This window comes from Tachyglossus aculeatus, chromosome X2, assembly GCF_015852505.1.
Source record: "Tachyglossus aculeatus isolate mTacAcu1 chromosome X2, mTacAcu1.pri, whole genome shotgun sequence".
Lineage (NCBI taxonomy): Eukaryota > Metazoa > Chordata > Mammalia > Monotremata > Tachyglossidae > Tachyglossus > Tachyglossus aculeatus.
The window spans coordinates 22,822,354-22,846,310 of NC_052100.1; the positions used below are offsets into that span (position 1 = coordinate 22,822,354).

The 23,957-nt window shown below is 45.1% G+C and overlaps 1 protein-coding gene across 1 annotated transcript in view; it reads left to right on the plus strand.

Moving 5' to 3' along the window:
- The window catches only part of TMEFF1 (transmembrane protein with EGF like and two follistatin like domains 1), a 46,458-nt gene that overhangs the window by 1,164 nt on the left and 21,337 nt on the right, over positions 1 to 23,957 (plus strand). The window contains exons 2-4 of the mRNA XM_038770717.1: positions 15,451 to 15,560; positions 17,402 to 17,531; positions 20,830 to 20,856. Of these exons, the coding sequence (XP_038626645.1) occupies positions 15,451 to 15,560; positions 17,402 to 17,531; positions 20,830 to 20,856 (267 nt within the window). The remainder of the gene's footprint in view (positions 1 to 15,450; positions 15,561 to 17,401; positions 17,532 to 20,829; positions 20,857 to 23,957) is intronic.

The window sequence follows — 23,957 nt, forward strand, 5'->3', positions numbered from 1 at the left end:
GCCGCGGCCGTTGGGTGCCCCGTTCAGACTTTCTAGGCTTGCCAGAGGTGACGATTTCCCCGGAAACGTAGAAAGTTTAGAAAGTACACGGGAGGTGAAAAACGGTCCGGTTGTCAAACGGGGAGGCAAGAAACGGCGGGCCGGCCGTTACCGGTGTTAATCATTGCAGAAATACATTTTACACTACCCTTCTATGGATAGATCACTTTTCTTCAATGATTACTCCAACCGAAACAAAGCCCACTCCACCTGCTACCCCCCCCCCCGCAAAAAATTCTTGAAAATTAAAGCTAAATCCAGTCATCCTTATGAGAGAGTCTGAATTGATTTTGCATAATTTATATCGGTGGTTATAGTACAAAAGCTTTTCCTTTTTCTGTGAGAAAGACTATGTGGCAATGATGGCCAAGGATCAGAAACCTCAAAATATATTGGCGGTATCTTGAATTATTTGTACAAGATAAGCTCATTGTGTCCTCATTGGCGAGTTGTACTTCTTGCCCTTGGTTTACTCTTTGCTTCAGTCTGGCCCTTATTTTTTAAGGCAGCCTCGGAACGTGTCAACGTGCCAATATCAGGCACTGTAGGGTATTAGATTGTAAAACCGTTTAATCGATGAATTAATCATTAGGGAGAGAAAATCTTGAAAATCCAGTTAAATCTCCTTTAGCGTGGGTGTCCCATTCTTCCTGAAGAACTCTGTGTTGGGAAAACTTCCAATTTGGTAGTGGCTTTGTGGCCACATCACATACAGGTGCACAACCATTTCTTCCGACGGGGCATCCTATTTCATCCAGAAAGATGAGTGGTGTCGGAAGATCGTTCTCTAATTGTGCTGTTGGGTTCTATCCAAAATGCCTAGTGAAAACGCATGTTATGGCAGAACTCACTGAACGTTGCCTACACGCCCACCCTAAAAATACCCCCCAGTTCTGCCAGAATGCATGTTTTCACTACGTGATTTGGCTCAAAAGTCATTAGGGGGATGAGGAAACAGTTGTCTGACCTCACTAGCCTTTCTGGATACGGGACTCTGTGATGTTGGAAGAAACAGCTTCGTGGTCGTGGTGCAAGTGTACGGTGTTAGGCCTTTTGGGTACTACAAAAGAGCTTTTCTTAATGTGACAGTGCCACCCAAATGCTTCCAGAAAAACTGGGTGTATTTGCAAATCGTGTGCTGTTGCACTTTCCTCAGAAAGGTCCCGGTCCACTCTCCTAGGGAGTCCTCGTGATACATGGCCCAGTCGATCAGTGGTATTTATCGACTGCTTACTTTGTGCAGAACACTGTACCAAGTGCTTGGGAATGATGTAGTTGGTAGACAAGATCTCTGCCCTCAAGCAGCTCACAGTCAACTGGGGGAGACAGACATTAAAATACATTACAGGTAAGGGGAGTAAAACAGTTGGGAGTTTAAGGGGTAGGGTGAATACCTAAGTGCTTAGTGGGTAGGATTAAGTGCATGGGTGGAGGGATAAGGGCTTAGTCAGAGAAGGCTTCCTGGAGGAGCTATGCTTTTAGCAGGGCTTTGAAGAGAGAAGATACGTGAGGAGGGAGTTTCAGGCAGGAGGGAGGGTGTGTGCAAGGGATTGATGGCCAAAGCAGAAGTGAGGGACGGTGAGTAGGTTGGTATTAGAGGAGCGAAGTATGTGGGCTGAACAACAGTGGGAGAGGAGTGAGGATAAGTAAGGGGGAGAGAGCTGATTGAGTATCTTGAATATGATTCTGCTCGATGTGGAGATAGATGGACAACCGTTTGATGCGCTTGAGGACTGGGGAGACGGGTGCAGAGCAATTGTTTAAAGAATAATCCGGGAAGCAGGGTGACATGTGGACTGGAAAGGGGAGAAGCTGGAGGCAGGGAAGTCAATGAGGAGTTTGATGCAGTAGTCAAAACGGGACTTGACAAGTGCTTAACCAAGTCCCAAACAGAATTCCTCATCTTCCTACCCAAACCCTGACCTCTCCCCGTCTTTCCCATCGCTATTGATAACACCACCATCCTCTGTGGCTCACAAGCCTGTAACCTTGGAATTAACCTTGACTCATCTCATTCATTCCACCCATATATTCAACCTGTCGCCAAATCCTTTCGGTTCTACCTTCACAGCATCGCTTGAGTCCAGCCTTTCCTCTCTATCCAAACTGCTACCGTGCCGAACCAAGCACCTATCGTATCCCTCCTTGACTGTGCATCAACCTCCTCACTGAACTTCCTGCCTTTTGTCTCTCCCCACTCCAGTCCATACTTCATTCTGCTGCCCCAATCATTTTGCTTAAAAATCATTCAATCTGCATCTCCCAACTTCTCAGAAACCTCCAATGGTTGCCTATCCATCTCCACATCAAACAGAAACTCCTTACCATCGGCTTTAAGGCACTCATTCAGCTCTCCCCCTCCTACTTTACCTTGCTAATCCACAACAACCCAATCCAGACACTTCACTGCTGTAACACTAACCTTCGACACCTTGCCCATGTCCTCCTTCTGACCTGGAGCTCCCTCTTCCTTTATATTCGGCAGATCACCACTCTCCCCACCTTTTAAAGCGCTCATACAAACACATTTCCGCCAAGAGGCCTTCTCTAAAGTCCTTATTTCCCCTCTGTTACTTATGCACTGGGATCTTTACCCCTTAGGCACTTGCTATTCCTCCCATCCTCAGACCCATGGTACATTTTGTACATAGCCTTTCATTCTGTCCTTTCCCCTAGCTTTAATTTATTTTAATGTCTGTCACCCCCTCTATACTCTAAGCTCCTTGTGGGCAAGGATTGGGTCTACCAACTCTACTTTCTGAAGCGCTTAGTAAACTTGCTCAGTAAGTGTATTGACCTGCTACCATGGAGTTTAGATGGAAAGGATTGTGGAGATAGAAATGAGAAGATTAACGATTTACCGGATATGCAGGCTGAAGGAGAGAGGTAAGTCAAAAATAGTGCCAAGATTGGGGGTTGCGAGACAGGAAGCATGGAGGTGTTGTCAACAGTGAAAAGGAAGTTGTGGGGAAGAGAAAGCTTGGCAATGAAGATGAGAAGTTCAGTTTAGGACATGTTGAGCTTGCGGTGATGGCGGGATAATCCGGATGGAGATTTCCTGAAAGCAGGAGGAAATGTGAGACTCCTGAGAGGGAGGATATCAGGTGTGGAGAGGTAGACTTGGGGATCATCCTCGTAGAGATGGTAGTCCAAGCTGTGGGAGCCACTGAGCTCCTCAAGGGAAAGGGTCTAAATGGAGATTAGAAAGGGATCAAGAATTGAGCCTCGAATAACCACCAAGGTTAAGAGGTGGATGGGCAGGATGAGCCAGCAGAAGAGATCGCGAATGAGCGCCAGAAATGCAGGTGGCCAACCAAGAGAGGAATGTGTCAGAGAAACCAAGGTTTGACCATGTTTCCAGCGTATCTGAGAGGTCAAGGAAAATTAGGATGGAGTAGAGTTCATTGGATTTGCCAAGGAGGAAGTGATTGGTGACTTTGGAGACGACAGTTCCAGTAGAGTGAAGGGGGCAGAAGCCATATTGCAAGGGGTGGAGGAGAGGAAGTGGAGGCAGCGGGTGTAAGCAACCCATTCGAGGAGTTTGGAAAGGAATAGTATGATGGAAATGGGGCAATAACTGACGGGTACAGTGGAGTCAAAGGAAGGATTTTTCTAGGGTGGGAGATGTGTGGGCTTGTTTGGAAGCAGAGGGGATAGAGTAGTGGGCAGTTGAAGATGGTGGTCACAAAGGGAAAAAAGGTGGACTCAGGTTTTTTTTGACAAGGTGCAAAGGGATGGGGTTAGAGGCACAGAAGGAGGGGGTAGATTTCAAAAGGAGGTGGTTGGTCTCCATTTGAGAATCGGTTGGAAAGGGTGATTTTTTCTCTCTAAAAATCTCTTTTACTTTGCCAAATAGCTTGATCTCATTTTTTGTTGTTGTTGTTCTGAGGTACACATGTTTCATGGTATTTTTAAACATCGTAGTTTTAAGTAGTTCTAGACTTCTTTAGGTTATTTGTTCTCTGAGCTCTCATTAAGATCAGTCAATCAATCAATCATATTTATTGAGCGCTTACTGTGTGCAGAGAAGCGCTTGGGAAGTACAAGACGGCAACATATAGAGACAGTCCCTACCCAACAGTGGGCTCACAGTCTAAAAGGGGGAGACAGAGAACAAAACCAAACATACTAACAAAATAAAATAAATAGAATAGATATGTACAAGTAAAATAAATAAATAAATAAATAGAGTAATAAATATGTACAAACATATATACATATATACAGGTGCTGTGGGGAAGGGAAGGAGGTAAGATGGGGGGATGGAGAAGGGGACGAGGGGGAGAGGAAGGAAGGGGCTCAGTCTGGGAAGGCCTCCTGGAGGAGGTGAGCTCTCAGTAGGTCCTGGAAGGGAGGAAGAGAGCTAGCTTGGCGGATGGGCAGAAGGAGGGCATTCCAGGCCCGGGGGATGACGTGGGCTGGGGGTCGATGGCTGGACAGGGGAGAACGAGGCATGGTGAGGAGATTAGCGGCAGAGGAGCGGAGGGTGCGGGGTGGGCTGTAGAAGGAGAGAAGGGAGGTGAGGTAGGAGGGGGCGAGGTGATGGACAGCCTTGAAGCCCAGGGTGAGGAGTTTCTGCCTGATGCGCAGATTGATTGGTAGCCACTGGAGATTTTTGAGAAGGGGAGTAACATGCCCAGAGCATTTCTGGACAAAGACAGTCCGGGCAGCAGCATGAAGTATGGATTGAAGTGGGGAGAGACACGAGGTTGGGAGATCAGAGAGAAGGCTGATGCAGTAGTCCAGACGGGATAGGATGAGAGCTTGAACGAGCAGGGTAACGGTTTGGATGGAGAGGAAAGGGCGGATCTTGGCAATGTTTCGGAGCTGAGACTCGCAGGTTTTGGTGACGGCTTGGATGTGAGGGGTGAATGAGAGAGCAGAGTCGAGGATGACACCAAGGTTGCGGGCTTGTGAGACGGGAAGGATGGTAGTGCCGTCAACAGAGATGGGAAAGTCAGGGAGAGGGCAGGGTTTGGGAGGGAAGACAAGGAGTTCAGTCTTTTACATGTTGAGTTTTAGGTGGCGGGCAGACATCCAGATGGAGATGTCCTGAAGGCAGGAGGAGATGCGAGCCTGGAGAGAGGAGGAGAGAGCAGGGGCAGAGATGTAAATCTTGGTGTCATCAGCATAGAGATGATAGTTGAAGCCGTGGGAGCGAATGAGGTCACCAAGGGAGTGAGTGTAGATCGAGAACAGAAGGGGACCAAGCACTGAACCTTGGGGAACCCCCACAGTAAGGGGATGGGAGGGGGAGGAGGTGCCTGCAAAAGAGACTGAGAATGATCAACCAGAGAGATAAGAGGAGAACCAGGAGAGGACGGAGTCTGTGAAGCCAAGGTCGGATAACGTGTTGAGGAGAAGGGGGTGGTCCACAGTGTCAAAGGCAGCTGAGAGGTCGAGGAGGATTAGGATAGAGTATGAGCCGTTGGATTTGGCAAGCAGGAGGTCATTGGTGACCTTTGAGAGGGCAGTTTCCGTGGAATGTAGGGGACGGAAGCCAGACTGGAGGGGGTCGAGGAGAGAGTTGGTGTTGAGGAATTCGAGGCAGCGCGTGTAGACAGCTCGTTCAAGGAGTTTGGAAAGGAATGGTAGGAGGGATATGGGGCGATAACTAGAAGGTGAGGTGGGGTCAAGAGAGGGTGTTTTTAGGATGGGAGAGACATGGGCATGTTTGAAGGCAGAGGGGAAGGGACCAGTGGAGAGTGAGCGGTTGAAGATGGAAGTTAAGGAGGGGAGAAGGGATGGAGCGAGAGATTTCATGAGATGAGAGGGAATGGGGTCAGAAGCACAGGTGGCCGGAGTAGCACTTGAGAGGCGGGAGGAGAGCTCCTCTGAGGATACTGCTGGGAAGGATGGGAGAGTAGCAGAGAGTGTTGAGAGCCGGGGGGTTGGAGAAGGTGGGGGAGTGACTTTGGGGCGGTCGGACCTGATGGATTTAACTTTGTTAACGAAGTAGGAGGCCAGATCGTTGGGGGTGAGGGAAGGAGGAGGGGGAGGAACCGGGGGCCTGAGAAGGGAGTTGAATGTACGGAAGAGGGCATCTCTAAGATCCATAAGATCCATATTTTATTAATTTCCTGAAAGTTAATATTCTTGGGGTGTTTTCTTTCAGCCTTCCTGACCAAGCAAGAATGTTGAATTCTCAAGTTGTCAATATCACAGAAGAGCTTTCCCACATATACTGCCTTATTGTACCCAAAATTGAATCCAGGGTTTCATTTTTCTTTGTGGATTCTCAAATTAAGTTATTCCAGAAAAAAGTCATGTATCCTGCCCAAACATCACCTCCAGTTTTTGTCCTGAGACATGAACTAGTTGATCTATGTGAGAATAATTGAAATGTATTATGTATTTATCGGTTTTTTATCTTTAATTTATTTATTTATCTATCTATTTATATTGATGTCTGTCTCCACTTCTAGACTGTGAGTTCGTTGTGGGCAGGAATGTGTCTGTTTGTTGTTATATTCATTCATTCATTCAATCGTATTTATTGAGCGCTTACTGTGTGCAGAGCACTGTACTAAGTGCTTGGGAAGTACAAGTTGGCAACTTATAGAGACGGTCCCTACCCAACAGTGGGCTCACAGTTTAGAGCTTATACTTTCCCAAGCACTTAGTACAGTGCTTTGCACACAGTAAGCACTCAATAAATACGATTGAATGAATGAATGAATGAATAAATGAATGTTGCCAACTTGTACTTCCCAAGCGCTTAGTACAGTGCTCTGCACACAGTAAGCGCTCAATAAATACGATTGAATGAATGAATGAATGAATGAAATGTCCTACTGTTACTATCTGCCTATTTAACAATTACACCAATCTTATCTAAACCTTCCAGTTTACTTTCCTCATCCTGGTTAGTTGGTTTATAGACCATTCTTATTACACTATTTTTGGTGGTAAAATCTGGAATTTGCACCCAGAGGAATTCTATTCTACTTTTTTAAATCTGATTCTTTGTTGTTTCTGCCTCAGTTGCTTCTCAGCATGGCCTAGGGAAAAGAGCACAGACCTGCTAGTCCCGAGGACCAGGGTTCTAATCCCGGCTCTGCCACTTTTCTGCTGTGTGGCCTTGGACAAGTCACTTAACACCTCTGTGCCTCAGTGACCTCATCTGTAAAACTGGAAATCGAATACCTGTTCTCCCTTCCTCTCTTTCTCATTCATTCAGTCATATTTATTGAGTGCTCACTGTGTGCAAAGCACTGTATTAAGCCTTTGGGAGAGTACGGGAAGCAGCATGGCTCAGTGGGAAGAGCACGGGCTTGGGAGTCGGAGGTCATGGGTTCTAATTCCGGCTCTGCCACGTCTGCTGCGTAACCTTGGGTAAGTCACTTAACTTCTCTGAGCCTATAGAGAAGCAGCGTGGCTCAGTGGGAAAGAGCACGGGCTTTGGAGTCAGAGGTCATGGGTTCAAATCCCAACTCTGTCACTTGTCAGCTGTGTGACTTTGGGCAAGTCACTTAACTTCTCTGGGCCTCAGTTCCCTCATCTGTAAAATGGGGATGAAGACTGTGAGCCCCACATGGGACAACCTCATCACCTTGTATCCCCCCAGTGCTTAGAACAGTGCTTTGCACATAGTAAGCGCTTAATAAATGTCATTATTATTATTATTACAACAATAAATAGACACATTCTAGAGGACTGTGCTTGTTGTGGGCAGGGAATGTTTCTCTCGCCCACTGTGCACCTCAGATGGGACTGTATCCAATCTGCTTATATTGTATCTACCTCAGCGCTTAGTACAGAGCTTGGCATATAGCAAGCACTTAGCAAATACCACAGTTATTATTATTCTCATATTTACTGCCACTTATCACTGTCTTTCCCAAGGAGTTTATAGCCTGGTAGGACTATATCCCATTGATTTTTCTTCCCTACATTAAGTCTCAGAGATGCCAAAGAATAATTTGGAAAGGTTGAAAAAGCATGGAAGAGGTTATGGTAAGATATGTATCTAACATAAAATTGGTGGTTGGACACATAAAGAGGTCCAAGGTAGCTAACAGAAGGAGCATTGGTCAACATCAGGAGATCTTTAGGCAAAGGGAGAGCTCTGGATCAAGCTGGGGGAAGATGGTTGAAGTTGATGGCAGGGATTGGGTACTCTCCCAAGTGCATAGTACAGTGCTTTGCACACAGTACGTGCTACATAGATAATACTGGTGAATTTTATAAGGAATCTCAGCTATGTGTAGGCAATCAATCAATCTCTAGGACTTGTTGAGCACTTTGCTAAGTGTTTGGGAGATTACAGTGGAATTAGTAGGTATGGCCTCTAGCCTCCAAGGAGTTTACAGTCAAGTCGGGGAGGCAGGCACTGAAATAAATAACTAGTAGGCTGAGACAGTAGAGTATAAAGATGTGAACATAAGCACTCTGCACAGTGTGATAACATAAACACTTTGGTACACCTCCTTCCCACCCTCACCCCTTCAGCACCCTGTGTACATTCATTCATTCATTCATTCATTCGATCGTATTAATTGAGCGCTTACTGTGTGCAGAGCACTGTACTAAGCGCTTGGGAAGTACAAGTCGGTGACAGAGACGGTCCCTACCCAACAACGGGCTCACAGTCTAGAAGGGGGAGACAGACAACAAAGCAAAACATGTGGACAGGTGTCAACTCATCAGAATAAATAGAACAGTGTTCTTCAGCCTTCCTTCTGGTGATGTTCTTTTTTTAATGGCATTTGTTAAGGCTTATTATGTACCAGGCACTGTGCTAAGTGGTGGGGTAGATACAAGTTAACCAGGTTGGACACAGTCCCTGTCCCACATAGGGCTCACAGTCTTAATCCCCATTTTATAAACAGAAACTCCTTAAAGCACTCAATCCCCTTGCCCCCTCCTACCTTACCTTGCTGCTTTCCTACTACAACCCAGCCCTCATACTTTGCTCCTCTAATGCCAACCTATTCAGTGTATCTCGAGCTCGTCTATCTCACTGCCGACCTCTCGCCCACATTCTGCCTCTGGCCTGGAATGCCCTCCCTCTTCGTACCCAACAGATGATCACTCTCCCCATCCTCACAAACTTACTAAAAGCACATCTCCTCCAAGAGGCCCTCCCCAACTAAACCCTGATTTCCTCTTCTCCCACTCCCTCTGAGTTGCCCTTGCACTTGGATTTGTTCCCTTTTACTCACCCCTCCTCAGCCCTACAGTACCTAAATACATATCTGTAATTTATTTATATTAATGTCTGTCTCCCCCTCAAGACTGTAAACTCAGTGGGGGCAGGGAATGTGTCTACCACCTCTGTTTTATGGACATTCCCAAGCACTTAGTACAGTGCTCTGCACACAGTAAGTGTTCAATAAATAAGATTGATTGATTTTACAGGTGAGGTAACTGAAGCACAGAAAAGTGTAAGTGACTTGCCCTTGGGCACACATCAGACAAGTGGCAAGAGCCAGAATTAGAATCCAGGTCCTCTGACTCCCAGGCCTGTTCTCTTTCCACTAGGCCATGTTGCTTCTAAGAGGTGAGTGTCATCATGGAGCATTGTAGTTACCACTGCTCTTTAATTAATACTATATAGTGACTGCTGCCTCTCTGTAGAGCACGGTGCTGAGGGTATGGGAAAGTACTGTAGAGTTAGTGGACTCTCTGCCCTCAGAGGGCTCACTGTTCTATGGAGAAAAGAGAAGGTGGGCCTGTTCAGTTCTCCTATCTCTGAGACATCTCAGTTGGTACCAGGTTGGGGCAACGTGGCAGGGTCCAGGCCTGGGGTGTCCTGGACTGGGCCCCATCTTTCTTGCTTTTGCAGATATTGTTTGCCCTTTTCAAAAGAACAACTCATCTTCCCCAAGGGCGACCGGCCAGCAAGCTGATCCTGCACCACATGGTGGCCTTGACCAGTGGACTAAGGCTCCTCTACCCAGCCCAAGTTGGCTGGGACAATTGGTCAAGGTTCACAGTGTCACCTGAATATTTTCCTTTTCGTCTACTCTATTGCTTCCTCTACCTGTAATTTATTTCAAGGTATGTCCCACTCACTAGATTGTAAGCTCCTTAAGGGCCTGGATCATGTTACTAACTCAATTATATTATCCCAAGGACTTAGTATAGTTCTCTGCATACAGTAAATGCTCCGTAAATACCATTGATTAATTGAGTGGGACATAAGTGAAAACGGGGTGGCGGTCTGTGTGCGGTGCGTGACTGTGAATCCTCAAGTGCTTAGGTGCTGCAGAATTACTGAAATGGCAGGAAGTGGGGAAATAGCATGGGGATATGAGCGATTAATCAGGGAAGGCCTCCTTGAGGAGATGTGCACTGAGAAAGGCATTGAAGATGGGGAGAGCAGTGGTTAGCTGGATGTGAAGTGGGTAGGAATTCCAAATAGGAGGGAGGGTGCATGCAAGAAGACAAGAACTAGTTACAGTGAATAGGTTGGCTTGGGAGGAGCCAAGCATGTGAGCTGGGGTGTAGTGGGAGAGGAGTGAGTATAAGTCAGGGGGAGAGACAGCCGATTGAGTACCCAAAAACCAGTGGTAAGAAGTTTCCTCTTGATGTGGAGATGAGTAGACAACGTGTGTGTGTCTGAGGAGAGGGGAGATGTGTGCAGAACTCCATTTTAGAAAAATGATTGATGGATTGATTGGTGTGGTACTCTTATAACAGACTCCATGCAAAACTTCTTCAGTAACTTGTCAGAAATTATCCAGAGGATGTTGCTTAGGAAATTCAATCAATCAATCAGTCATATTGATTGAGCACTTACTGTGTGCAGAACACTGTACTAAGTGTTTGGGAGGGTATAACAGTATAACAGAACTGGTAGACACGTTCCCTGCCCACCATGAGCTTAAAGTTTAGAGGGAAATTGCATGGTGCACCCATCTATAAGTCCCCACATCGACACCTGTTTTTAGCCCCACATTTTTCCATGGTCCTGTTACCTGCTGCAATTAAATTGTGCATGCCAATGAAATTGGAGCATTATGTACGTATCCTTATAATCTGTTGCTTCCGCTTTCAGTAATTTATTTTAGCGTCTGTCTCCACTAGATCATAAGCTCCTTGGGGGCAGGGATCGTGTTTACCGACTCCAATGTGTCGTACTCTCCCAAGTGCTTAGTGTAGTGCTCTGCACCCGGTCAGTGCCATTGATGACATTGTTGGGTTGACGGAGTGGAAGGCTCTGTAGAAAGCCATTATACAAGGATATTCCATAGGTGACCCAGGCAGTTTGGAGCCAGTAATGGCTTATGCCCTGAAAACAGTTGAAAAGGAATATTTAGAGTAATGCTCCCAGATATAAGAGGAGCCAGTGTATATGAGGAGCCTGTGCTTTTTGGGGGGGTTAGGAAGACCATAACCACTACCCACCAGTCACCCAGCCAGCCACCCCTCACTTAAGATACCTTTTTCTCCCCACACATGCCGTACTGACATTCACATTTAGACCTTCTCCTTCGCCAAACTCTCTCAGACATGGACTCGGATATCCTAGCCATGGAGTGGACCAGCTGTTTCAGGAATGGGTAAAAACTGACCAGCTGCAAACAACAGCTGGTAGTGAAGCTTAGGTCTTCTCTCTAATCTTGGTTTTACCTCCAGCTTTCGTCCATGGTGACAGCAGTGTTGACAGTAATAGCGGCAGTGGTGAGTTTGTACTCTCTGGGCTCTTTGGGGCACGTCTTGCCAAGCTCCTTGGAACACTCGCAGTGGAAGGCAAGAATAGAGGTTGAATCAGCGCCCACTGTCACCACCATAATGGCTGTTGTGGCTGGAATTCTCTTCCGCGGGCACGGAAGGGGCCGTGCACATACATAGATCTGAGCTAAATAATTATCCGGTAGTATTGATGCATGCTCATTGCTCCCCTGGGTGGTTTCAGGAAGATAGAGACCCTGCATCATTTTAATATAGAGAGATCAAGCTGTGCACATCTGGCAGGAGCAAAGATGAATATAGAGATGGGAAACATAAGAGGGGGTTAGTGGGATAGAAACAGAAGAAAGCAATCAAAATTTAGGGACTTTGATTTGGGGGACAAGATGATGGGAAAGAATCAGGGGATGGGAACGATATACCTGGAATTACTTAATGGGTTCCGCTTTATGTTTTAACCATTGGAAAGGAAGAAAAGGAGGGGAATGGAGAGAGTTTTAAGGCCCATCCTCAGTTGGAAAATAGTGGGCAAATTCTTCTCAACTGGTAAGGAGAAGGGGATTAGGTCAGTCACAGGAAAGAAGTGGAACAAAGACTAATTAGGTGGGGAATAATGAAAGGGGATTTGGAACTCAGTGGAGTAAAAAGTTTATATAGGCAATCCAAAAGAAGGAAGTCCAAATTAAAAGGGAAAGATTCATTGATAGAGACAAAGGCAAGTTGAGCTTCAGAGGACATAGAGTGTGGGTACAATAATGGTAAAAAGTGCCCAAAAGAGGGTTCAGGGAAAAAAGCACAGGGACATTTGCTTTCAGAGTGCAAAGTAGTAAAGAGTTTTTGGATGCTCTAGACAAAAGAGATAGGGACAAAGAAATGGTCAAGAGTCAATGCTGTTTCAGAATAAAAGGGTGAAACACCAAACACACAAAGCTTTCAGATGAATGTAACAATAGGAGTTAAGATCCAGTGGAAAAGCAGAAAAGCTTAGTTATTTAAGAAAAAAACCCAACAACAGGATGGGCGAGGGTTTGCTGAGGGGCGTGATGGCTGACTGGAAAAGAGCGCTAATGGAGCAAAGGGAAATGATGAGTGGTACTGATAAAAACATGAAAATAATGGTGGTAAAGAATAGCAGTTTTAAACCTAAATTTTAAAAATGTCCAGAATACATCCAGTTCTTTTATAATGGGAATTAGTGGGCTAGAAGGTGGATGGATTGAAAAATACCACCATGACTAATGGTTTTTGATACAAATTACTATTATTGTTATGCATTTTGTTTTCTTTTAGGGTAATATTCAGTAGGTGTTGTTTTGTTGTGTTAAATACAACAGTGAGGGTTGCAACAAAACAAGGCTGGTGGAGAAGCAGTGAGGTCTAGTGAAAAGTACATGGGCCTGAGAGTCAGTGGACCTGGGTTCTAATCCTGGCTCCTCCACTTGTCTTCTGTGTGACCTTGGCCAAATCGCTTAGCTCCCCTGTGCGTCAGTTTTCTCATCTGTAAAACGGGGATTCAGTAACTGGGGTAATATACAAGAAAATCAGGTCGGACACATAATCCCTGTCCTAACAAATATCCCAATTATTATTATTGGTGTCTTTCTGTGAGGCTGAGGGAGAGATAGGGATGCATACAAAAGCACATCGTGATCAATGACGTGCACATATGTTTAACCACTTTTTTCTGACACTGAATCTCTCCTTGTGCTGACAGAAACTGCATTCTATTAATTCTGCGTGTGTGTTGTAGGAAGTGGTTCTATACTTCTATATTAATTGTTCTTTCCAAACTGTGCAATGAAAACATGCACTATAGGAGAATGTTTCTCTAACGTCTTTTTTGACCCCTCTACAATTTGGTTTCTACTCTCTTCACTCTTCACTCTACTCTCTTTACTTCACTCTCTCCCCAGTCACCAGTGACCTCCTTCTTGTCAAATCTTAAGGACTCTATCTACTCTATTCTAATCCTGCTCTATCTCTTGGCTGCTTTCAACATTTTGGGTCACTTCCTTCTTCTGGAAACAGTATCTCGTCTTGGTTTTCTGACCCAATTCTTTCCTTACCTCTCTGGTCGCTTCCCTGGCTCTTTTGCCAGTTTTTCTTCCATCGCTCACTCCCTAATTATGAGTGTTTCTCTAAGTTCCATTCCCTAAGGGAGCTCACCACTCCCTGGCTTCAACTACCATCTCTATGAGGACGACTTGAAAATGTACCTTGCTAGCCCTGACCTTTCACCTCCACTGCAAAATTACAGTTCTTCTTGCCTCCAGAAAATCTTTACGTGGACCCTTCAAACTCCCACTCTGCTGCTCCAGGCCCTTGTCAGAACCCTATTTGACTATTGCATCCGCCTCTTCACACATCTCCCTACCTCTAGTCTCTCCCCTCTCCAAATAATCAGTGGCATTTATTGAGCACTTACTGTGTGCAGAGCACTGTATTTAATAATAATAATAATGGCATCTATTAAGCGCTTACTATGTGCAAAGCACTGTTCTAAGCGCTGGGGGAGTTACAAGGTGATCAGGTTGTCCCACGGGGAGCTCACAGTCTTAATCCCCATTTTCCAGAGTGAGGGAACTGAGGCTCCGGGAAGTTAAGTGACTTGCCCAAAGTCACACAGCTGATAAGTGGCGGAGCCGGGATTTGAACCCATGACCTCTGACTCCAAAGCCCGTGCCCTTTCCACTGAGCCACACCGCTTCTCCCAGCACTTGGAAGTATACAGTAGTGTTGGTATTTGTGATCCCAGAACGTTGAAGGTGGCTGCAAAATGAAGGAGGCTAGAAGGAGAGAAAAATTTATACCAGGAAGAGGAGGTATAGGGCTTTTTGTTAGTGTCCCATTTTCTGTAATCTTCTTGCTTTTGGGGAGTGAGCCTCACCTTTTATAAATGTATAATGGGATCCTCAGTGTTCTTAAGAGCCATTTTCAGTACCTCTCAAGGATTCAGTTTTGAAGGGGTTTGCTCATCTGAGACATAAATACAGGCATAGTCATTTGACAGATTATTGTCTCTGGGTGGGCTCAATCCTCCAACCTTTCTTTCCTGCCCTCTACATCGCCCCTCCCCTTCTGCAGTGACATCATGTCCCCTCTGGGAGGTCACGGGATGCCATTTCTGACCATCCTGAAAAACCCACATATTATCGTAATTGAAGTAAGTTTGTCCCGGGTCCTCCATTAGATTTTAAAGACCTTGAGAATGTGGAGTACATCTTGAACTTTCTCATTGATGAGTAGATCCTTGTTTACTCGTCCACGAACAAGGTAAAGTCAAGGGCGACAACCAGATGGTTCACTTAATTCCATGTATAATTAACAATCTCAGCAGTGAGAAACAGGGGGGCCACCCAGTACTACTAAAACAAGGGGGTTGCATTTTCCCAAGACCTTGCGTCAAGGAAAAACTGTGCAGTAGTACTCACAGTGTCTGATGTCAAATGCACACCTGCACCCAAACCATTTCTTCTACCACCACGGATATCCGGAGTCCAAACAAGCTTGCACTGTCAACCAAACGTTCCCAAATTCCCGACCGTGTTCTCACTAAAACATACAGTGACAGCACTCATTCTGGCAGGACTTGGTGTATTGAGAGAAGACTTGCAGCTAACATAAACAAACGAGCAAACTTAGGCAGAGGCAGATAGTATCTGAGAGGGATAACTCGCTTTGACTGATGAACTAAGCCAGGATCGAAGAAAGTGATGATAAAGAAGAAACCCAGGTGATTTCATCAGTGTAACTGCATTTTTTCATCAATTACAGAATTAAATGTGAGGGAGCCTGATGCAAGAATTTGTGATGAATCATCCTGTAAATATGGAGGCGTTTGTAAAGAAGATGAAGATGGTTTGAAATGTGCCTGCCAATTTCAGGTAAGAATTTTAAAAGTATCCATTCTTCCTGTGTTTTAATTTAACAACTGGCCCGAGTGATCCGGTTGGGCTGGTTAGATGGAGCAAATTAAGTGGAATGGCCCAACCCTCCATTTAATTTAATTTAATTAATTTAATTTGCAATGGGAAGACCCAGCCATCAATCATTCAGTGGTATTTATTGAGTGCTTACCGTGTGCAGAGCACCGTATGAAGTACTTGGGAGAGTACAGTACAACAGAGTTGGTAGACATGTTTCCTGCTCACAAGGAACTTATGGTCTAGAGGAGGAGACATATTAATATAAATACATTATGGTTATATACAGAAGTGCGGGGGACTGAGGATGGGGTGAATGTCTAATGCTTACAGGGTACAAATCCAACTGCAAAGATGACACAGAAGGGAGAGAGAGTAGGGGAAATGAGGGCTTACTTGGGGAGGGCCTCTTGGAGAAGATGTGGTTTTAATAAGACTAAATCATATTGCGAGACTTAAAAATAGCTTGATTCCTAATTATCCCAACAGCCACCCCTAGCAGCTATGTATTTCTTCTCATCCCAAACGTTTATGTATACTTGCATATTCAGTTGTACATTCAACTTTTTATGCCCCAGCGGGACCATGGAGGGCGAGAGAGTGCTTGTGGCTAGATATTATATGCCCAATTGCACTATCATAGCTCAGACTATTATAGCTATAATGAATTCTTTTGTGCAGGTTCTTGATCCTGAAGTCTCGGTTCTGAGGCTTGTCTTTCAATTGATGGGAGACTCCAGTAATTCTCTCTTCTGATTTAATTCTGGCATGTTCATTCTGCTTCCTGTCTGATGCTTCATTCTGATCCTATCTGATCTCTTGCTGCTGCTCCTACTATTCACAACATTGCTAAAATCTGCCCTTTCCTCTCCATCCAAACGCCTACCACTATAAGCCAAGCACTTATCCTACTCTGCCTTGATTATTTTATCTGCTTCCTTGCTGACCTCCCTGCCTCCTGTCTCTCTTCACTCCAGTCCATACTTCACTCTGCTGCCCAGATCATTTTTCTACAAAAATGTTCAGTCCATGTTTCCCTACTTCTCAAGAACCACCAGTGTTTGCCCATCCACCACTGCATCAAACAGAAACCCCTTACCGTCGGCTTTAAAGCACTCAATCACCTTGCCCCCTCTTACCTCACCTCACTACTCTCTTACTATAACCCATCCGGCACTCTTTGCTCCTCTGAAGCCAACCTACTCTCTGTACCTCAATTTTGTCTATCTCACCACTGACCCCTTTCCTGTGGCCTGGAATGCCCTCCCTTTTCATAGCTGACAATTAGTCTCCCCACCTTCAAAGCCTTATTGAAGGCACATCTCCTCTAAGAGGTCTTCCCTGACTAAGTCCTCATTTCCTCTTTTCCCACTCCCTTCTACATCACCCTGACTTGCTCCCTTTACTCACCACCTCCCCCAGTCAGTCCCACAGCATATATATATATATATATATTCATAATTCATTTATTTATATTAATGTCTATCTTTCCCTCTAGACTGTAAGCACGTTGTGGGCAGGGAATGTGTCTGTTACACTGTTGTATTGTACTCTCCTAAGGTCTTAGTACAGTGCTCTGCACAAAGTGAGCACTCAATAAATAGGATTGATTGGTTAAGTATTTTGTATGTCTGTTGTTTGTTCCCCATCCGCCCTGTCCCCTGCCCTATTGATTTTGTTTTACTTTCTCAGTCGCTTGAGAAGTTGGAACAGTGCTTGACACCCTGTAGGTATGAAGGAATATGCTTTGAAATATATTATTTATTTGTTGAGCTGAGAAATTGTTTTTATTTTCTTTGTAGTGTCACACAAATTACGTTCCTGTTTGTGGATCAAATGGCGACACCTACCAAAATGAATGCTTCCTTAGACGAGCATCTTGTAAACACCAGAAAGAGATAACAGTGGTGGCAAGAGGCCCATGTTACTCTGGTATGTAAGGTTCTCGGGACACATGGCCTTCAAGAAAGGAGCATGACTTCCCTCTGACTTGGAGCTTTAGGAGAGAGCCCTCTCCCAGAGACTGGCTGCCAACCTTTCCAGCTGCTTAGTTATCCTGGTCTTTCCTTAAAAGATCTTCAAAGATAAAGGCTGACAACTTCTCTTAGAAGACCTTTCCAGAATTTTATCATTCAGATAGTCAAGTTCCATTTTATGCCCAACCAAAATCTCCCCAGTTGCAATTTAACTCCATTTCTTCTAGCCCATTGCACTCTAGAGGTGAGGACAGTTGGTCAGTCCCTCTTCATCAAAGACCTTCAAGAATTTCAGTTCCTCCCTTAGCCTTCTGTTTTCTATCTATCTCCATTCTTTTAAGCTTCTCCTCATAGGACCTCTTTTCCATCCTTTTATTTATTTTTGTTTGTTTGTTAATTTTCCCTGTGGTCTCTCTAGTTTCTCTACTTCTTTTGTAAATGGCCACAGAACTCTAGTAAGGGTTTAGCTACTGTGGAGTGGAGGGCAAGAATTACTTCCAAGTTCTTGCAAGCCATTATCCAATGAATACATTGCTGGGCCACATTGGGGTTGTTTTGTTTGTTTGTTTTTGTTTTTTGTTTTTAAAAGAATGGCAGTACTTTGCTAATTCATATTTCACTTTGGGTATTTTAATTGTATACGTTCCCAGATAATTTTCCCCATTCAGTATTTTTTGTTCATTTTCATTCCCAAATGTCCTGTCATGCACTTGTCCCTATTTAATTTTGTCTTTTATTTGCAGCCCATTTCCCCAGTTTGTCTAGTTCATTTTGAATTCTATTTGTGGGTCCCAAAGGGTAAACCACCACCTGCCCTTGGGTACCAAGAGCAAATGCTCTCAATTCTTTCCTCCACCTCATTGATAAAGATTGCAAATAGGACCATCCCAGGACCAAGTCTTTTGAAGGCCTAGAGCATGAGAATCTGGAACCTTGGAGTGTGACATCAGAGCCAGGAATGGGTCCTGAGCACATGGAGCTTGGTTGGATCAGATGAATTTGGACATTGCTTGTATCTTCCTATTATGTTTTCAAGTTGGGCTGCTTGTGAGCAGCAACGTGCATGTGCTGGATATGTACATGGATACTACAACTCCCAACAGCCCATGGGCAACTATTCATGCATGACACTATCACCTGGGAGGGAGGGTCGACCCATTTATCATTTAGCCTGGATTCAATATGGTGTTCAGTTGGACACTCAGATGCCAAGGGCTGCATGTGGATCAGGCTGAATATGGGCTAGGACCCAGGGTAGGTTAGCCTGGACCAGGCCGTAGTTTGTGCAGAATGGAAAAAGAATTGCTATTCCCCGTAGACAGAGTAGGAAGAGAAATTGGACTGAGAAAGAATTTATGGAAGACAGGAGATGTCCTTGAGGATTAGAAAAAGGCAAATGTGCTTGTCATCTTTATAAAAGGGAAAAAGGATAGCTGGTTAATTATAGTCAGCTTAATTTTGATAGTTAGGAAATTCTGTACCAAGCCAACAAGCAAAGTGCTGTTTTTTAGAAGAGATTAAGATACTTGGAACAGGGGTGCCAACTCAAGAGAAATGATTAGGGCCATTGCCCAGTGAAATTGGGATGATTTCCTTCCCACCCAGTAAGAAGCTGGAGCTGTGACAGGGCTCCTTGCCATAATTTTCTTCCATCCCTGACCAGTTACAGGCACTCCAGACCCTACTAGCCCCAGCCTCAACGGGGAATTATTGCTCCCATTTCCAGCCTCGGGGGAAACAGTTGTTCCAAATCCTGTCTGGCCCCATTCTCAGTGGGGAATGGGCTGCCTGCCACATTCCATGTGCTTTCCTTTGGTGTCCTCTATCCTTGTGAATGCCTATTTTTTTCTCATCTTCTCCCTAAGTTTGTGACTTTGTGTCTACTTCCCTGATTTTGTGTGAGGGTGTGTGCATGCACATCTCTCTGGTCCTGGTTGGAGCTATGTCTCTTATTCTTGCCCTCATCTCACTGTTCTGGGAACCCTGCCCCAAGTTCACCCTAGTACTTGAGATGAAAAGCTAGCATCCATGATTAGGAAGCAACTGCCTTCAATTTTAGCTTTGTGCACATTTCTTCTTGTTAAGAATTAACTGATTTATAACCAGTTAAGATCAATGACATCTGAAATCAGTGTTAGCAGCCTAAGTAAGACACATAGCCATTGGAAACAGGGTAGAGCAGGGAAAGGGAAAGGAGAGCTTTCTCCAAGCCCCCAGCAACTGGATTTTTGAAAGCAGGACTGGTTATCTGGACCCCTGATAATTTCATTGTGTTTGGGTTAGGCTTATCTAGAAAACCAAGGGAAGGTGGCAGGAATTTAGGGGAGGAGATTTGGGGGTGCACTGTGGTGTGCTTCTAAAAAGCATTATCTTAGGAAAAAAAATCATGGTGCTAGAACTTTTTAAGAAATTCTATCCCTGGGGCTTCAAGAATTTATCTGAAGTGCGCTTCTATCACATACCTTCCCTGCACATGCTTTCTTTCTCCCCATCATCTGGGCCCCTGCTGCCAAGCAGCCTCATCTTGTGCACACAAAAACTGTGAAGGGTGTGGACAGGGTGAATGTGGAACTGTTGTTCAGGGGATCCCATAACATCAGCCCATGGGGTAGCCCTTGAAGTTTGAAGGAGGTAGATTCAAGGCAAATGAGAGGAAACCTCTTCACACAATGGGGGAAAGGGGTTGAAATTTATCACAGGAAGTTGTCTTGCCCAAAAATCTCAGTAGATTCCTTAAGGAATTGGATAGGCTCACAGTGAATTACAAGAGGGAATGTTTGGGATGCGGAGGGAAAAGCTAGGGGTGTTAGGTGGTCCATCCTTATCTATAGGGATGGATGGGCAGGGGGTCATCATCATGTGGTTCCTGCAGGTGCCCTGGTGCACTGGTGGTAGAGGCAGAATCAGGGGATGGATGGTCAGCCAGATGCATAATGACACTGGCCAGACCTATCCCAAATCATGTGGCTGCTAATTTAGCTGAATGCTAATCACTATGACTTATTCAAGTAAGTTTAGAAAATGTGGAATATTTTTTCATTTATAAAAGGATCAGGAAAAAGTCAAGATTTCATAGTACAGAAGCAATGGGTAATTTGAGTTTGATTGTGTAAAAAGACAGTAAGTTGGAAGGTTGATTTCCGGTGAGACAGGAAGCGTTGATTCGTCCTCACCAAACATGCAGTAATAACTATCCAAAAGCAAGATTTCCAGGGACTATATTTTAATGAGTTTCTTTTGTCTTTTTTTATCAGATAATGGTTCTGGATCTGGAGAAGGTGGTAAGTTTTAAGTAACAACTTTTAATTTTGTCTCAACTAATCTCTGATTATTCTCATTAACATACTATTTTCAAGTAAAAAACAAATGGAAAAAAATACATGGTTACACCTTATCTGCTATGCTGTGCTGTCTCCATTCTTCATCTCCCTGGGGGTAGAAATTTTGGAGGGGAGATGGGTTAGGGTTGTCAGGGTTGTCTGTGCTGGGTTCATTTCCTAGAGACTCTTTCTAGGGTTTTTGTGTGGCTCCTTCTTAATGAGTTTCTTGACCCATTTCTTAGGCCCTGGAGGGGTGCTCCCAGGCCTCTCTCCAGAGAATAAGGTTCCATCCCAGGGTTTCCTAGCCTTCCTGCCTCTGCCTGTTGCAAATTGAAGTCACTCCCAGTTGCTGTGGGGGGTGGTAAATACACTGTGCTAAGTGCCTTGGAGAAGCACAGGGGTATTAATTCAGACAATTTTTGCGGCACAGGGGCCGCAAAATCTAAACTACGGATGCAGGGTGGGAGAGAGAGAGAGTGCAGATACACCGGAAAGAATAACAGGGTTAATTCAGCAAAAGCACAGAACAAAAAAGAACAGCAGCATATCAATGCTGGGAGGGAATTGTCCTCAGGCAAAACCTTCCCCTCATTTTAACTGTTGCTGAAGGACTTCAGCCCCACCTCCTCTCCTGGGAGGCTGGTCTTCTTCCCAGTGACAGGGAGTAGGGAAGAAGGGGATCACCTGGTTGTCAGGAACGTCCCTCTCTCCCTCTGCAGACTCCGCAGTCCCAATGGTGTGGAAGTGCTGGAGCCACATGACAGCAACTTTGGCCTGGCCTCCCCTCCTATGGTTTAATGGCTTTATTGTCCACTTGTGCTATTAAAGGCTGACTCTCTGACTCATGCTGGGGAATACCAGTATTTTAAATTCTCTGGGCTCCAAAGATATATTTATTGTTTGCCTTCCGTATTACCTAAACATATAGAACAGTGTTCAGCTTTCATCTCCTGTAACTTGCCCCAAAGAATCCAAATGGATTTAACACATTGGTAGCGTTCCTGATGGGTTTTTTTTTTTTACCACAATAGGTAGCAGAGTATTCTTGGGGCACCAAGAAAAACTCCATGGAGGACAAACGGGGAGATTTCTTCTTGGTGGGGCCCCCTAGACTGCAGGCCCCAGTGGCTTTGAACTGGCTGCATCAACGAGAATTAACCCCTTTTCTGTTGTCACCCGCACAGACCCCATCCTCTGTGTGTGTGTGTGTGTGTGTGAGAGAGAGAGAGAGTGTGCGCAAGGCCTAGAAAAAGAGGCACTGTGCCCCTTTGGAGGTAGATGCAGGGTGGGTGCAGAGGCAGAGTGCAAGTCTTGGACATTTAGTAAGTTGAACAACTATGCAGGACTAGCCTGAGGCCACAAAGGGATCTGGTCTAGTTGGTTGAAATGGGCCCCTCATGGACAAAGGGTGCAGCTCCTTGGTTTTACTAGTGGGTTACTGAGAGGGCTGGATCTGGGGCAGCAGCCCAGTTAGCCCAGAGAATAAGATGGCCCTGAATCAACTTCTCTGTCAGTTGAGAGTAATGTATCAGGTTGTATGTCTGGTAATGAGTGAAGCAAGGACAGATAGGTGGAAAGGGAGAAGGTTGGCTGTTTATTCCCATCTGAGGGAAATGGGAAGGTAGAGAGAAAAAAGTTAAAGTCAATGTCTTACCCAATTTACTTAAACGACATGATAGTCCAAGATAGGATAAGGGGGAAAAGCCCAAAATTTCTAGAACAGAGAAACTGCTCACTCTTTGGGACACTTCCCAGAGGGAAAACTCTTTTGTATGGGATGTTAATCACCAGTCTGGTGAAATCAGCTAAAGCACAGCCAATTACAGGAGAGGATTTGGGCAAGGAGGAGAGGCCTAAAGAGCTAAGCAAGAAACCCCAGAGTCCTCTTAGAGGTGCACTCTTTTGCGGATCCAAGGGGAAAGGATGTGGAGAAAGGTCTCCATCTTAGATGTTTACTGGGAGAGAGTGTGAAGCTGTGGTTCACCAGAGAGGCTGCCGGGGGTGGGGGGTGGGGGTGACGGTCATCAGGTGAATGACCAGGGAAGAATTGGATGCTAAGGAAAGTATGGCAGTGGTTTTCAGGGATGTGGTTAACCCTAGGTTGTAAGGAGCAGGTATCAGATCAGGGAAGGTGATTATTCCTGGATCTCATTTAAAAGACTGCTGTCCAACTACAATGTGTTGAAATCCTTACATAGGTAAGTACTGGATTTTGATTCATAACTAAATGGGGGGCTTCTGAATTCTATGTGCATGGAACCCACAGATCATGAGACATTATCACAGGAAGAAGTGGGGTCTTGGGCATTCCTCCAAGCCTCCAGCAACCAGCTCTTAGGGAGCTAGAGTGGCTAGCTGAACCCCAGATGCTTCCTGGACCTTTTTTGGGAGAGCCACATCCAAGAATCAGAGGATGGTGGTAACTAACTACTGGGACATTGTTGGGGTGTAGTAGCCTACACTATAGCCCCTGACTTGGTGGTAAATAGCTGAGGGCATTAAGGTCCCAGAAATGCCTCATGGTATCTGCCCTCATATAGCGATGGGAAAATAAAAGAAACAGCGAAAGTGAGCATCACATCTCCATTTGCCAGTCCTTGCCACTTACCAATCCTCTTGCTCCAGCTTGGGCTCCAGGCTGGGATTGGAGTGGGATGAGGGAATCAATCAATCAGTGGCATTTATTGAGCACTTACTGTGTGCAGAGCACTGTACTAAGCACTTGGGAGAGTACAGTACCCGGAGTTGGTAGACAAGTTCCCTGTGCACAGATGAGCGTAAAGAATGGAGGACTGTAAGGGAAGAGCAGAACATCCCACGTGACATGCTCACTTTTGAATTCCTAGCTGGCACCAGTGCTGACATTGATGTGGTAAATAGTATTCTCTGATCCTATATAAAGTCAATGAACCCTAGTATACTCTACCTTTCTAGAACATTCCCACACAAAAAGGCTTTCAACGTACACATTCTGCACATTCACAGCTGTATATTTGGGATTTAGCTACAATTTGGATTCACCTGCAATTGAAGTTGATTTGGTTTCAGGCAGTAATGGTTTA